Below are 15,349 nucleotides of genomic sequence, written 5' to 3' on the forward strand. Positions count from 1 at the left end.
AATCAACAGCTGCCAGTTCTTTAGCTTAACTTAGCCTTCATCCGCATCAAGTTCTTCCCAACTTGGGAGCTTGGGAAGTTCTACACAGTGTATATATATGGATCCAAACTATTTATAGTGAGATTTCCATGAATCTGAATATCACACTACAATAGTCTAGATGCTGATTCCAACTATTCTAGATCTGAATAATTAGAATCAATACTTAGTTTATTAGACTGTGTTATTTATTTGTGCAAAAATAATCATTATTATGATAAATCATCAACATAATCCAAATAATTTCTTTCCCATTCCTTGGCAACACATTGCCAAGAGGAAAATAACAGTGCTAATTTGTATGGTGCTTTTCAAGAGCTGCTCTTTGTCTGAGTTTGAAAGATAAGATGCCTCCGGTTAGAAACTGTTGGAGATCACAGGAAAACTATGGGATAGATTTGTCAGGTGAAAGAAAACATCTCAGGGCAAGGCTATAGAAATACTTCTATACTATTGCCAAAACTGCATGCGTGTGTGCACACCCACACCCACATATTCACATTTAGGAGTTGAGTTTCATTCAAGGCCGTCTTTCTTTTTTTCTTCTTTTGTGGGGGGAGCTTGATGCTTAAAAGTGGTAATTTTTGCTTATGTGTGTGTTGAAAAATCAGTGAAAAAATGCCTGTCTTCCAAAAAGAAAAAAACCATCTGTAAACATCTGGCCTTCTATATTTCAAAAAATTATGCTTATTGACTATTTTGCCATATTTTGGGATTCTTTTGGGAACACTATGACCAGGCTATTTTTGGAAGGATTGTTTTGATGTAAGTAAGAAGCTGCATGTACTTTGTACCTCTGAGATCCCAAGAATCAAAATCTGTCCCTAAGGAGAAAAAGAGGAGAGAAGTCTGGGAACATATCAGTTAATCTTTCTTTTTCTTCCTTTGAAAAATTATGGTTTCCTCTGGTAAGCAGGCCAACTATTTGAAGGATTCATTTTGTTTTATTGTTCCATAGTTTTATTTATCCATTTTCTCAAGAGATTTTTGTTCCAAGTTTCACTGTCGAGCCTCATGATACAATAATTTGAAAAAACTGACATTTTATATCATGTTTTAAATCTACAAAACTTTTCCATTTAAGCACATTCAAAGAAAATGTATTTTCCGCAATCAACTAAGTTTTTATCACTTAAACTGAATAGATACTCACACTCAAATATTTTTTCATTAATGCCATTTAAAGTTTTATCAGTGTTTGTGCAAGAAGCTACTCAGTTAATGTCCTTAGCATTTTTAAGGTTTGTATGCTATAGCAACTTTCCCCAATATGGGACCAGTCAGGGATCTCAGACTCCAAATCCCATTATTTGGTCATGCTGATTGGGATGTATAGCTCAAGAGATCTGTTGGACACTGGTTAGAGAAATTTACCTTATAGATTTACTAAGTGCCTAATAAACAATAACAGCTTTATAGCTATCAACACATTTCAAAATCCTATAGCAGTTAATTAGGAGATTGAGAATTCTTAGGATAAAGGTAGGGCTTGTGGGAAAGAGGTTAGTGATAAGACAATTAAAAAGTACATTATGTGGAGTGGAGATCCGTAAAACAAAACACAAGGCAGCTCCCAATCAATACCGGTTTTCTTCCAACGAATTGTAATAATTTTGATGTCACAACTTGAATGTATCATCATTATTTTTCTTTTCTGTTTTCCCTTTATCCAGGGGTTACTATCAGCCGTGTTTTGCACACTTTGGAGGTTTTGGATAGACACTGTTTTGATCGTTCAGATTCTAGCAACTCTATGGAAAGCCTTTATAACAAGATTTTCTGGGGAACCCATAATAAGGATAATCAGGAGGTATTTACATTGTTCATATTTATTTCCCCTAGTGTTTAGTCATTGTATTCTTCTTCAATATATTTGCTTCAAGACTGATTTTCAAATTGTGACTCCATGGACGTAATGTAGTCTTCAAAGCGTCAATTAAAGTCTGAAGCAATTTTTTCAGTGCTGTGCCACTTCATTTATGTTATGTCTTGTGATTCCAACTTGCTGAGAAATTACATTTTTGATTTGACAATTGTGTACAGAAATGTCAAATAAGCAGCTGTACATATAACAACACAATAAACGTGTAGTTACATTTTTCCAGAAATAATTTGATGCTAGATGCCCTCTCCCATTCCTCTGGCATTCAAAATAAATTTTATTATGCTAATTCATTGCTGAAACCAAATATTTATGTAAACAACTGTAGAAACCTTTTTTTATAACACTGCAGAGGAATATATTTTTATTTTCACATTCAGGTTAATACTAAAATTACAGGGTTGAATATTGAATTGAATACTTTCCTTTTAGTATTTGGATTTGATTGTACTTATGTAGCATATTTTGGTGGAAGGACATTTCTGGTTAGCTTTGATAAAAACAAGGCTAACAGCAGCCTCTTTTCTTTTTATCCCAAGTACGTCCCATTGAGTTCAACAAGGCTTACTGTCTGGTAGCTGTAGGATGTGCTTCTGAGAAAACAAGTGGAGATTTGATCATAGTAGAAATACAAATTCAAATATAGGATTTATCTTAAAAATATAATAAGGAAAGTGTTAATTTCTTCATATAGGTAACAGCATAATAGTTTGGAAAAAAATAAGTAAGATTAGAACTGGTTATTCCTGTGTGTGCCCTATTTCCCCAGAGATCTGTGGGCCCCAGTCCTATTTGCTTTTTGCAAGGCCTTAAATGTATAGGCATTTGGGTCAGATGAGCCTTCTTGGCTAGTTGTTTAGTCACTGCTTCAATAATTGTGTTAGAATTATATTTTTTAACCCAAGGATATAGTGTCTTATATGTGTCTCTCTTGGTGTATTTGTGTTAATTTTTAAAAATCTTTTGTACTCTCTCTATTGTAAAGTTACCTCATGAAATAGGCAGCTATTTCAGTGGTATGAATGTATGAATAAATAAATAACTAAATGGGTGGGAGGCTTCCAAAAGATCCTGAGGCTGAAAGCTAGACTGTGAAGTAAAACTTATAGTCCTCTGAAGATAAGCTCCACTCTTTACATTTATTTAGGAATGTTATTTGAATTTTTAAAATGTTCAACGTGAATTCAAAATGCTATTAATATTGACGCATGCTTATGGTTCAAAATTCTAACTTGTGTTATAACTTGATAACTGTTAAAAAAACAACAAAAAAGGATGTGTAAGTAGATATACCAAAATCCCATAGTATAATATTTACTACAGAGGTTCATTTAAACTTATTCAAGAATTGCAGTAATTAATGTTATCAAAGGAAAGAGGAAAAGAGCACTGTTTTATAGAACATGTAACCAGTAAATAGTTAGGCCACAACGTTTAGAAATCTCAGTTACTTTTATCATGTATATTTAGCTCAGTCTTGGCAAAATTGCATGTCAGTTGAAAGCTGTTCATACAGGTAATCCTCAATTTATGATCACAGTTGGGACTGGATTTTTAGTTGTGTCATGGTGGTTTTAAGTGAGTCACTACATGACTTCATTTGATTTTATGATTGTTTTTACGATAGCCACGTTGTTTTCCAAATCCAGCATTTCCATGACAAATGACAAAAACTTCAGAAATCTTGATGAAATTAGCTTGCAACTGACAGAACAAATGCTATAACTTTGTATGTGCTGATGTTGGCTTCTGGTTGCAATTGGACAAATTGCCAATTCTCAGTTACAGAGGAATAATATTTTTCCATGATATATGTGAGAACCTTAATCTCATCCAGCAAATGCAGCATTTTTTCTCTGTCTTTCATTATGTCAAATAAAATATTGATATTATATTTTGACCATAATGACCATTAAATCATGGTTCAGTTGATCATGGTTTACTGAATAAGTAAAATTAACATATTATTTTGTATATACCTAAAATTTGAAAAAACATTGCATCTGAACCACTAGATGGCAGTTTATTTCTTTATCAAAAAAGAGCAAAAATGTTACAGTGTATCTTCTTTTAAACTGGATACCATATTAGAAAGACATGTGTATCTTTCAGGCTGTTCTTTTTCAAAATAGTTTTTGTGCTTTTTTCTTCCTAGCAACTTATTGATCATAATTTTTATTCAGTTTGAACATATAAATTTTGAGCCTCTTGTGCATATACAATAGTAAAATTATTTCATGTATACAATTTAAAAAGCAGTTTAATTATTTAGACTGAAACATTGATATATTGCAGTAAAAGTCTTCAAAAACACCTGAATGACTAAATTCATTAAAAAAATAAAAGCTAGTGTTAGCTGGTGTAAATTAAAAAGTGTCATTTGGTTGATGTGGATAGCCATGGAAAAATACATAGATGAATAAAAAGTTACCTTAGCAGTATGATTTTATTTCTATTTAGTGTTTAGTTTTCTGTATCATGGAGAAAATCTATCCATGAAGACAGGAAAAGTCAACACTGGGCACATAATCACATTTTTCATAATGAAAATTGTGGTATCTTTATCTTTGTAAGTTTGTGTAAGCAAAGGCTTTGAACATAAAGTTTGTGAACAAAAAATCATTGGATTATTTTAACTTGTTAAAAGTGAATTTTAACTTTATTAATTATATAACATTTTAAAAATTATCCAGAATTCTTTAAGAACACATCAGGAAAAGCCAAGTATTTTGAGGTAATATTTATGAATTGGAGAATAAATATAAGTTGTGTCCTTTTTATTTCATGTCGTGGGAGAATAGTTTTTGGTAGCTTTTAGAAAGAAAACTTTTGGGTAAAAAAAGAAAGGGCAGAGGGAATTTACATTAACCTTTATTCCTTTCTCTGCCTGCTGAGTATTTACTCAGAACAAGCCTTTAAAGTTTTCCAGTAAAGTCCTTAATAAAAACATATCATTTAACACTAAATTATCCATGGCTAGCAAAAGGTTCAGTTCAGTCAACATCACAGTTTCATTTAGCTTTTCAAAGCCATGTTTTTACATTCTCTTACACTCTGCTACTACCCTTTGATGTTACTTTTCATCTCATTTTATGGAGAAGATACCCACTTTCCTACTTAAAGTCTGTTTTCACAGACAATACTGTCTCCTGGTCTTCCATTTGCCCCAAAACTACTTCTTTTGGAAAATCAGTTCTTAGAACTATATTTTGTTGTTAAGAAAGGAACTGATCAGAAACATTTGGCTACTTGCTTACTTTGCTTATTTTCCACTTACTTGCTGCAGTTTCTCTAGCTTTCATTATTCATGATGTGTAATATTAGTTCATGAAAGGATCTCCATATATTAAGCATAGCTCAGCCTCAGCCAGAAGATTAATCTAACCCTCTTAAACAAGCTGAGTTGGAAGAAAGATTCACATCATACATCTTGTTGTCAGAAGCTGAAATTTTTAGAAAAGTTAACAGACATTGAGTCAAAATGAAACATTTTCTTAAAAATAAATCCACCCTTTATTTTTGTCTATTTGGAGTGAAAAACTGAACTCTCACTCTTTTGGAAATGAATATGCTACCAGGAAAGCGGTTGGGCCTGTTCTAAGAAGATCTGTGCTAGAAGGATCTTCTTTAACCATTTTCATAATCAGAAAAGGGCTAACTGAATAAGGAATAATTATGGTTTACTTATTCTCTTTCCACTACTGTACTCTTAAGAACTACAAATGAAATTTAATGGAAAAAAAATACAATCCATTAATATAGATCAAACAAATAGATGTGCAGATAGGGCAGGCCAAATTATATATGCCATTGTTTGCTCATTAAAATTCATTGGCAGGTTCTATCCCTGATACCATAGTTTCCTTGATACTTTCCTTGTTAAAGATATCCCTCCCATATCTGTAGAAAAGTTAGGTTAAAAATTGAAAGTTTAATAATGGAAAATATTGATTAGAGTGGCAATTTTAATTCTGTATTAAGTTTACGTGAGACTAAATCACAGACAAAGATTGCTGCAAATTTCATTAACAAATAAATTTAATAAATAATATTAATAATTATTTCAACTACTCATAATATATAGGTACTGTATAGCTGTAAAGTCTTGCTTTGGCTAATAATCTAAAAGACCATTTACACCAGAGGTCTTCAAACCTGGAATCTTTACATCTCTCTACTTGTGGATTTCAACTCTCAGAATTCTAGGAGAATTCTATGGCTGCAACATGTGTTAGTATCAGCTATGGCTAATCTACAGTAAGCTAGCATTTCTGGTTTAACAGATAAAGTTGTCAGTTTATTGATGTATTAATGTGTTTTCAGCTGCAAAGTTTTTTTCCTTTTTTGCTTTAGTGGTTCTGTGGTGGGTGATACTTCAGTAAAAGGCCTCAACACAATCTTAATCTCTTCCTGTCGTGGGTGGTAGGAGGTTTGCTGATAATATTTGGTTGGCATAGGAAAAATATATGCTTTGGTCCATAAAAGCATTGAGGTTATTTTACAGCAGAATATTATTTAGCATACTCTAAATGGAAAATTGGAAAATTGTCTGCAAATCAGAAGACAGCATTACTAATATGCAGAACAGAATGAAGTTTGGGGAAAATTCAGAAATAAAAAGAGAATCCTATTAGTTGATTTTGCTGAAACTTGTATGAAAATTTTTTACTTAAGTAAACATTAAAATTACTAGAATTTTCAGTTGATTTCCTATTGTAAAGTTTGAACAGCAAAGGACAGTTTGTGGAGCTCAGAAGCAAAAAAAATAAATAAATGCTGAGGATTATTGTCACATATGAAGCTGCAGCTTCTGAAATTTAGTCTTTGATGTTTGGATTGACCTTTGGATTTATTTATTTTTTTTGTCAGCTAACATAACATTGAAAATTTGGTAACACACAACTTACTTAAAATCAGCAATACACATTTAGTTTATTTATAGAATTTACTATATGTTAAGAGCCAGTTTATTTTTTAAATGTAGGGTACATTTACCATCCCACAGGAAAAAAATCTGCCGTTAGCAAATGAATTTTCAAATATTAAACACTCATGTTCTGATAGCTTAAGTTAATCTACAATGCAGTAACAAATCTGGGACTAGAACAACTAATAACCAACAACACTAGACTTAACAACTGCCTCGATCTCATCTTCTGCAATAGTTTGAATTCAATTTATGGAATACAAATTAAAGAACCCTTTTCCAACAGTGACCACAACATGATTGACTTTTGTCTCAACATACATCCACACAAAAATCATCACAACGACAAAATCCCCAATTATAACTTCAAAAAAAAGGCAACTATGATCTTATAAACAATGATCTCTCATCCCTTGATTGGCCGTTTCTATTCTCTGGATGCAATACTGTAGAAGACCATTACAACATATTTTTACTGAAGTCAAAAGAGTCATCAAACTATATGTATCATTAACAACTCCCAAAACCAGAAAAAAAAACAAATTACCCCAAACAATAAGGAAGCTTCAATCCAAAAATAAATCACTTTGGTGGAAAAACAAATCTGGTCACATTGCCAACTTCAAAAGCCAATACAAAAATTTATGCCACCAGTTAAAAACTGTTGAGGTAATTCCCTGTTAGGAGAATGAGCGCATACAGGGAGTTCTTGAATAATACACACACAGCACACAGATACACTATACAATAAATGTAGGTTTTTTACTTCCAGAAACTTTTAAGCAAAGTTCAAACAAGCAGTCCAAAGTCATTCACAGGTTAAATCAGTCAGTTTTCAGTCCAGGGATAATCCAATAACAAAGTCCAGTGTCAAAAACAGTTCAGTATCAGACTTATATCAAATCCAAAAATAGCAGTCAATTAAGAGGAACGGCAAAACTCTCCAACAGAAGGAAACAGAGACTCACTGAGACTTTTTCTGAGACTAAGACTGAGACAACCTAGGTTTCTGGCTCCATCTTATGGCCGTTTGAGAAAACACACCCAATTATAGTTTTGTATTTTCTTAAAGAAACAGTATAAAAATGCCTACCCTGCTTTATATATTTCCAACCCAAATAGCTGATAGGTGACTTACATTTCTAACATTCTCCCCTTTTGGGTAGGACAATATATACAACCTTACATTCTAATTCCATAATCCTCACAGCAAGCCTTATGCTTTATGGAGCCTTGGGCCTTTGTAAAATGATCTGCTATATTGTTTTCTGACATACAGTGTTCTAGCTTAATCATTTTACGTTGCACACATTGTCTCACATTAAAATACCTTAAATCTGTGTGTTTCATTCTTGTCTTGACAGCAATATTTGAAGCCATCTGTACTGCTGAATGGTTATCTTCATAAACAACAATAGAATCTGCTACATCAATTCCCATATCAATTAGTAGTTGCTTATACAAAAGTAAATCTGTACATAGTAAAGATAAACATGAGAATTCAGATTCCATTGTTGACAAACTTAGATGTTTCTGTCTAATAGACCTCCATCCAATCAATGCTTTTCCCAATAATACTACAGTACCCCATGTAGATTTTCATGTATTTTTGTCTGTAGCAAAACTTGCATCAGCATGTGCAGTTAAATTCAGTTCATCTTTAGGCTCCAAATACAATGAATAATGCATTGTTTGTTTCAGATATCTTAACACACATTTAGCAGCTTGCCAGTGCCTTTCAGTTGGCTCAGTGTTAAATCTCTCTAATAGATTGACACTGTATGCAATATCTGGCCTTGACCAATTACTGAGATAAGATAAACTACCAATCAAGGACTGATAAATGTTCTTATCAAAAATAGGAGTTTGAACATTACTATGGCTAAACTCCTGGCTCATTGGTGTCTTAGCCGGCTTACAAAGTTCCATTTTATAACTTTTTAGTAATTGGTTAATTTTAACTGCCTGTGAGATTTTGTATCCTCCCCTAGTTCTATCTATCTTTAAACCAAGATATTGTTTGATTTCTCCTAATTGTTTTATTTTAAATTTCTTATCTAACAGTGATATTATTTTAGTAGCTTCTTGTTCAGTTTTGGTGATTAGTGCTATGTCATCAGTAAACAATAGCAACAATGAAATTACACCATTACTTTCTCTTTTAAACAAACATGGATCAGCCAAGCCAGCTACAAAACCTATCCTAGTCAATTCTTTAACTATACATTGGTTCCACTCATATCCTGATTGCTTCAAACCATAAAGACTCTTTTTCTTTTTTTTTGATATAAATTTTATTGAATTTACAATTAAAAAATAACAATCAGCTGTATTATCATTTTTGAGACCTAAAGATTTCTTTAAATAAATAGTGTGTTGCAATGGTGCATGCAGATATGCTGTCTCTACATTCAAATGATTTATAATGTATTTCTCCTTAGCTGCCCACACTAATGCTGCCCTTAATGTAGTAGCCTTCAGACTAGGTGCAAACACCTCATCATAGTCATTTGCTGTCTGATTGAACCCTTGTGCTACTAACCTGGCTTTATGGGTAACAGTTCCATCTACATCTGTCTTCAGTTTATAAATCCATTGACATTCTATGGCATGTTTACCTGGTGGTAACCTAACATTTTCGTATAACTCCATTTTTTTTTAATGATTCCAGTTCCTTATCCATTGCTTTCTGCCAAGCAGCCTGATCCTTAGTAGGGTACAGTTTTAGTTCACTATAATTACTTGGAACTGTATTCACTTGGCATACAACATCAGTCTGATATCTATCAGGTGGTCATGTTACTTGGGTTGAATGTCTTGGTAATACAGGGCTTACTGGTGGACTTTCCTGTGTCACCTGCTCCTGTTCTTCTATCTCCTCCTGTGCCTGAACTCCTACTTCCTCCTGTCCTTCCTCTTTAATGGCTATTCGTGGTTTACTGATTTTATCTTTAGGGACTATTTGGGTGTCTATAATAATATCATTGCTGGATTCCTGTTCCAGTTTATTCCACCCAATGTGCTTGAGAAATTTTGCACTAGCACTACAATAAACATGAGCTGTGCCTTGATCCCAAAATCTAAATGATCTATGGTTGGCCTCATAACCCACAAAAAATAACTTCTTAGCTTTATGTTGCCCTTTCAGTCTTACTTGTGAGGGAATATGCACCCATGCTGGAGCTCCAAATGTGTGTAAATAACTTAAATTTGGTCTTCTGCCATGCCAACGAGTGAATGGCAATTCACCAGTTGTTGTGTTAACTACATTGTTTAAAACATGATTACTGAACATTATGGCCTCACCCCACAGTGTTTCAGGCAAACCTGAATCAGATAACATAGTGCGAGCCATGGCTTGTAATGTTTGCCCTCTTCATTCTAGAAACGACTTATGTTGTGGTCTGTAAGGTGCAGAACATTTATGCTGGACACCAGCCAATTTCAACATAGTTTGGAATCTTTTGTTAACAAACTCAGTCCCTTTATCAATAACTAAAGTAATTGCTTTACTTTTTATTTTTCTCTCAGCAAACCTTAGCCAGTTAAAGAAATGTTGGAATGTTTCTGTTTTGTTTTTCATAAGATAGCAGAAACCGTATCGTGAGTAATGGTCCATAATACTCAAAATATAACAGGCACCTCCTAAACTTGGTTTCTTAGGACCAATTATGTCAGCAAAAACAACCTCTAAAGGTTCTTTAGTCTTAAACCCATTAAGTCTGTTTGCTGGAGTAACCTTATTCTTCTCTTGGCTACAAGCATTACAGTTTAAATATTTGCTACAGGGTTTCAATTTTTCTCCGTCCGACAATTCAACAGTTTGTTTGAGCATTTTGAAATTAATGTGCCCTAGACGTCTATGCAATAAATGTATATATTCATCATGTGGCTTAACATTGTTGTAAACTGAGTTAGCCATCTGCAACTGGTCTTCATGTATCACATATAAATCATTCTCTAAATTTTACTCTCTTTCTCTATTATACAGTTATCTCCCCTAAAGGTTACTACATAACCATGATTAACTAAATCCTTTACTGATAGCAAATTAAATTTCAGTTTAGGTACATATAACATAGTTAAATGTTCGTTTATACAAGAACAATATGCAGGACCTTCACCTGATGCATTAATCTTCTATCCATTTGACAATGATGCATGTTGTTTACTCATGGACATCGTTAGTAATGCACCGCGATGCTCCACTATCAACAACTCACAAATCATGGTTTACAGTTGAATTGCTAGACATAGCTAAACTAACATTCTTTTTAGCCTTCTGGTGATTACCAGTATTCTGTCTTTTTCCCTTCTTACAGAATCTAGCTATATGTCCCCTAGCCCCACAAGAAAAACATTTCCTAACAGTATAGGCAGTTGAAGACAAATCCTCTTCTTGTGGTTGTTCCTTCCTTAGTTGGTCCCTATCCAGCCGTCTTCTTGCTTCTTCTAACAATCTTCCAGTTATGTCAGTCAATGTCAGTTTATCTCTGGGCAGGACTTCCAGTGAAGATACATAATCACCATAACTTTCATCCAATGAGGAAAGAATGATGTAAACTTGATGCAGTTCTGAAAATACCATTTCTTTTTCATGTAGCTCTTGAAAAGTTCTTTTCATGAAGTTTAAATGAGCTAACATATGTCCACCTTTCAGAAGACATGCTCTAAACAGTTTACGTGTAAGTTGTATGTGTGCACCTACACTGTCACGAACATAAATCCTCTTCAAATTCTCCCAACACTTAGCAGCAGACTCTTCTCCACCAATATGGACTAGCTGCTGGTCACTCAGTGTTAGTCCAATTATACAAAGAGCTTGTTTGTTGTTCTGTTTAAAGTCAGCAAGTTTCTTGGCATCATCCTCATTATTTGGATCCCAAGCATTTACATCTGGTGAATCTTGAACTACATTCCATAAACCTTCTCTACGCAGAAATATACTGCACTTCATAGACCAGGAAGCATAGTTTGTTCCATCCAACTGGGTTATCAGTGATAGACTTGTTTAAGTGTCTTGTGCCATCTTTACCAGGATAGTAACCCACAATTAAACAGTAAACAGCTGTCTGTATACAGTACTGTGGATTCACACTAACTCTCAGTTATCTGAGCCTGGTATGGCCTGGGCCCATAACCAGTGTTGAGGTAATTCCCCGTGAGGAGAATGAGCACATACAGGGAGACGTATTTGAGAGTAGTGTTTGAATAATACACACACAGCACACAGATACACTGTCCAGTAAATGTAGGTTTTTACTTTCAGAAACTTTTAAGCTAAGTTCAAACAAGCAGTGATGAGCAGCGGTGACCGAACCGGTTCTCTCTGCCGCTCTGCTGTTGGGCCCACCTGGGCTCCCACACTCACCTTTATCCTCTGAATTTGAAGCACAGCTGCTTTGCATGGCATAGAAGAGTGCTGCATGGCAGCTGCTGAAGTGACTGGGATCATGCAGGCTTGCAGGAAGTAAGTTAGAACACCTCTGCACCTGCTCAAATGCTTTAGTGCCTGCACAAAGTACACATTTGGTATGCGCAGATGCAAAGTGTGTGCACATGCACAAAGCGTGCCCTCCAAGCCATGCCCACCGAACCGGTGGTAAAACTATTTGAATCCCACCACTGTGACAGACTCAATAATTTCTCTGTAGAACTGTATCAGCAGCTTCTTGGGCAGTTTGAGCTTTCTGAGTTGGTGCAGAAAGAACATTCTTTGTTGTGCTTTTTTGATGACGTTTTTTATGTTAGGTGTCCATTTTAGGTCTTGTGATATGAGAGAACCTAGAAATATAGCCATAAAAGGTATTGAAAATCTTCCATGTGAGACAGAATTGGGTCAAAAGGTAACCATACCAGTCTTCCCTTAAAGTTCTTGAAAGTTGGGTTAAAATGATGTATGATATGATTTCAGTCATCAATACATTTTAAAAAAACGTTATTCTACACATTTCTGACTATTTGTATTAAGCTACTGCTAAGTGTTCAAAAATTATCACACATTCCTTTTTAAACAGAAAATTTAATTTAGTTCCTGTAAACATTTACACATAGGTTGCAGAAAGTCACTGTTGTTATTCTGAGTTGCTTAAGAATGTTTAGATTTTGTGAGGCAGAACAAACTGGTTTTTCTTATTTTTGCTTTATTTATGCTGTTGTCACCCACCACCCAGTTTTCTAGATTGCTGTTAAACAAGGAAGGATTTTTTTAAAGAATAGATTTTTATTATATTTTCCACCAATACAAATCACATTCATATCTGTGACAGTGTTTTGTCATCGACACATATAGTCAACTTATAAATATTTTATACTTTATATATATCAACCAATAACTATTATCTCTACTATAATTATCTCTATCTTATATATCATTCTACTGTATCATTCTCGTAAGGTCTCTTAACTACACTAATCCATTCTTCTTATTTCTTTTATCTATTTTCTAACCATTCGTACCATTTATGCCAGACTGAGTAATATTTGGAGTTTTCCTTGTCTTTCATTTCTAGTGTAAGCATATTCATTTCCACACATTCTAGTATTTTATGTAGAACTAAGTCTTCTGGAGGGGTGTTAGGTCATTTCCACATTTGTGCAAAAGCTATCCTGGCTGCTGTTAGAATGTATAAAATAATATATTTTATCTCTTTTGGGTATTGATCCTTAATTATTCCTAATAGGAAGAGTTCCTGTTTAGGTTCAATTTGATATCCTGTAATTTCCTGCATCCAATTTTTAATTTTAATCGATAGTTCCTGGTCTCAGGACATAGCCACCACATATGATAGAAGGTACCGTCTGTTAGATGACATTTCCAACACTTTGGGCTTATGTTGGGAGATATCTTAGCCAATCTCGATGGTGCCAAATACCACCAGTAAAACATTTTATATTTATATAAATATAATTTTCCCCCTTCCTCCATCTGGTGACATAAATTCCCTTCACACAAGGAAGGAATTTTTACAGAACCAAATCCAGTCATACTTTCCTAATGAAGAGTTTATTGTGTCTTACAATGCTATGGTTTGAATTTTTGCTAGCAAGATCTTCCTTACCTCTTTGGTCAGTGATGTTAGTCTGGAACTTCACTTAGGACAAGGACTATGGGATATACCCTTTGATGCTTCTACATTGAAAGACTGGGATAGGGATAGATTGTCATGGTGAATGTAATTGCTAAGAATTATCACAATCTGTTGGCATATAATTGATCAATCAATTGTTTGTTTAAAAAGTATTCCACATCTTTTTTTATACTAATAATAGATGAAACTCTGGTACTTAATTTTGTAATCATCACTTTTAGAATCCTTCATATAAATTTAAGTTGCAAAAAAGTATTGTATAGATTAAGCAGAATCTGGAGCATGGTAGATAAATAAAAGTTGGACCAACAGACTTGTGATTCATAGAGATTCTGAAGTTTTAGGGTCCATATTTTTGGTGTAAGGCAGTAAGATACATAAGCATGATGCTACAGATATCCAGACTTTTTACAGCACCCAGCTCATTTTGTAATTTGACTCACCAGATATAGAGTGGCCTAAGGAAGGAAATTGCATTTGTGGTCACAATGCTGGTAGTGCCTAAAATAGCTCTGAGCATGCAGCACATTAGTTTTGTTCTTAATAAACCAAGACACTGTTAGTTGTAAATTTAGTTATATGCTCTGCCTACAGTCTTTACTGAGAGGAACAAGTGACATTCATGTGTGGGTGACCACCAGAAAGTTGACAATTCCTAGCATACTAGAAATTGGAGATGGTGAGCTGTGGCTTCTCCATTTCATTATCTTGGGGCTAATTGTTATACAGATGGTAAAGAAAGGGAAGGGGAAGAACAGGATGTTCTTAGCTATTTTCCCCTTCCTTCTACAAGGCCATAGTGTGTTTTGTAAGAGTTTCAGTTTCAGGTGTGTAATGAGAGCAGTTGCAGGGATTGAGATGGACACTTCCCCCCTTTATTTTAGCCTAACTTCAAATGGAAAAAAAAAACCCACATCAATTTTCTGACCTCATCCATCCTTGGAAATTCTGTGATCCAGAGAAGGAATGCTAGTGGATTGCAACCCCCAACCTACCCATTATGCAATATATATATTTAGTTTTTGTATCTGGTAACTTTCAATTATTGACTTAATGTTGCAGGTAAGACTAATTGAAGATGCACATTTCATAATTCTATAATATGTGATGAACACTAGAATGAATACATACGTACATACATATACATATATATCTCGTAGTATTCATCACATATTATAGAATGATGGAAATTGATAATTATACATGGACACACATGCACACACATGTATGTTTATGTATATATGTATAGTTTTGTTATATGTATGTGTATGTACATATATAAAATGTACAGTGCACTGAGAAGCACAGAGCCGAAGACACAAGCCTGAAGATGATGAATGAGACTTCATTGAAACATTGCCTAGATACTTCCAATCTTACGCAGGAGAAAACCCGAATAACCAAAGATCC

General features: G+C 34.2%; 1 protein-coding gene across 3 annotated transcripts in view; it reads left to right on the forward strand.

Annotated features, from left to right (window-relative positions):
- MED12L (mediator complex subunit 12L) overlaps positions 1-15,349 on the forward strand; it is a 188,167-nt gene that overhangs the window by 30,626 nt on the left and 142,192 nt on the right. For all 3 annotated transcript variants that reach the window (XM_087933317.1, XM_087933318.1, XM_087933319.1), the window contains exon 10: positions 1,713-1,849. In XM_087933317.1, the coding sequence (XP_087789443.1) occupies positions 1,713-1,849 (137 nt within the window). The remainder of the gene's footprint in view (positions 1-1,712; positions 1,850-15,349) is intronic.

The sequence above is a fragment of the Pseudonaja textilis genome, chromosome 4, assembly GCF_049901715.1.
Source record: "Pseudonaja textilis isolate UNSWEBS1 chromosome 4, rPseTex1.2, whole genome shotgun sequence".
Classification (NCBI taxonomy): domain Eukaryota; kingdom Metazoa; phylum Chordata; class Lepidosauria; order Squamata; family Elapidae; genus Pseudonaja; species Pseudonaja textilis.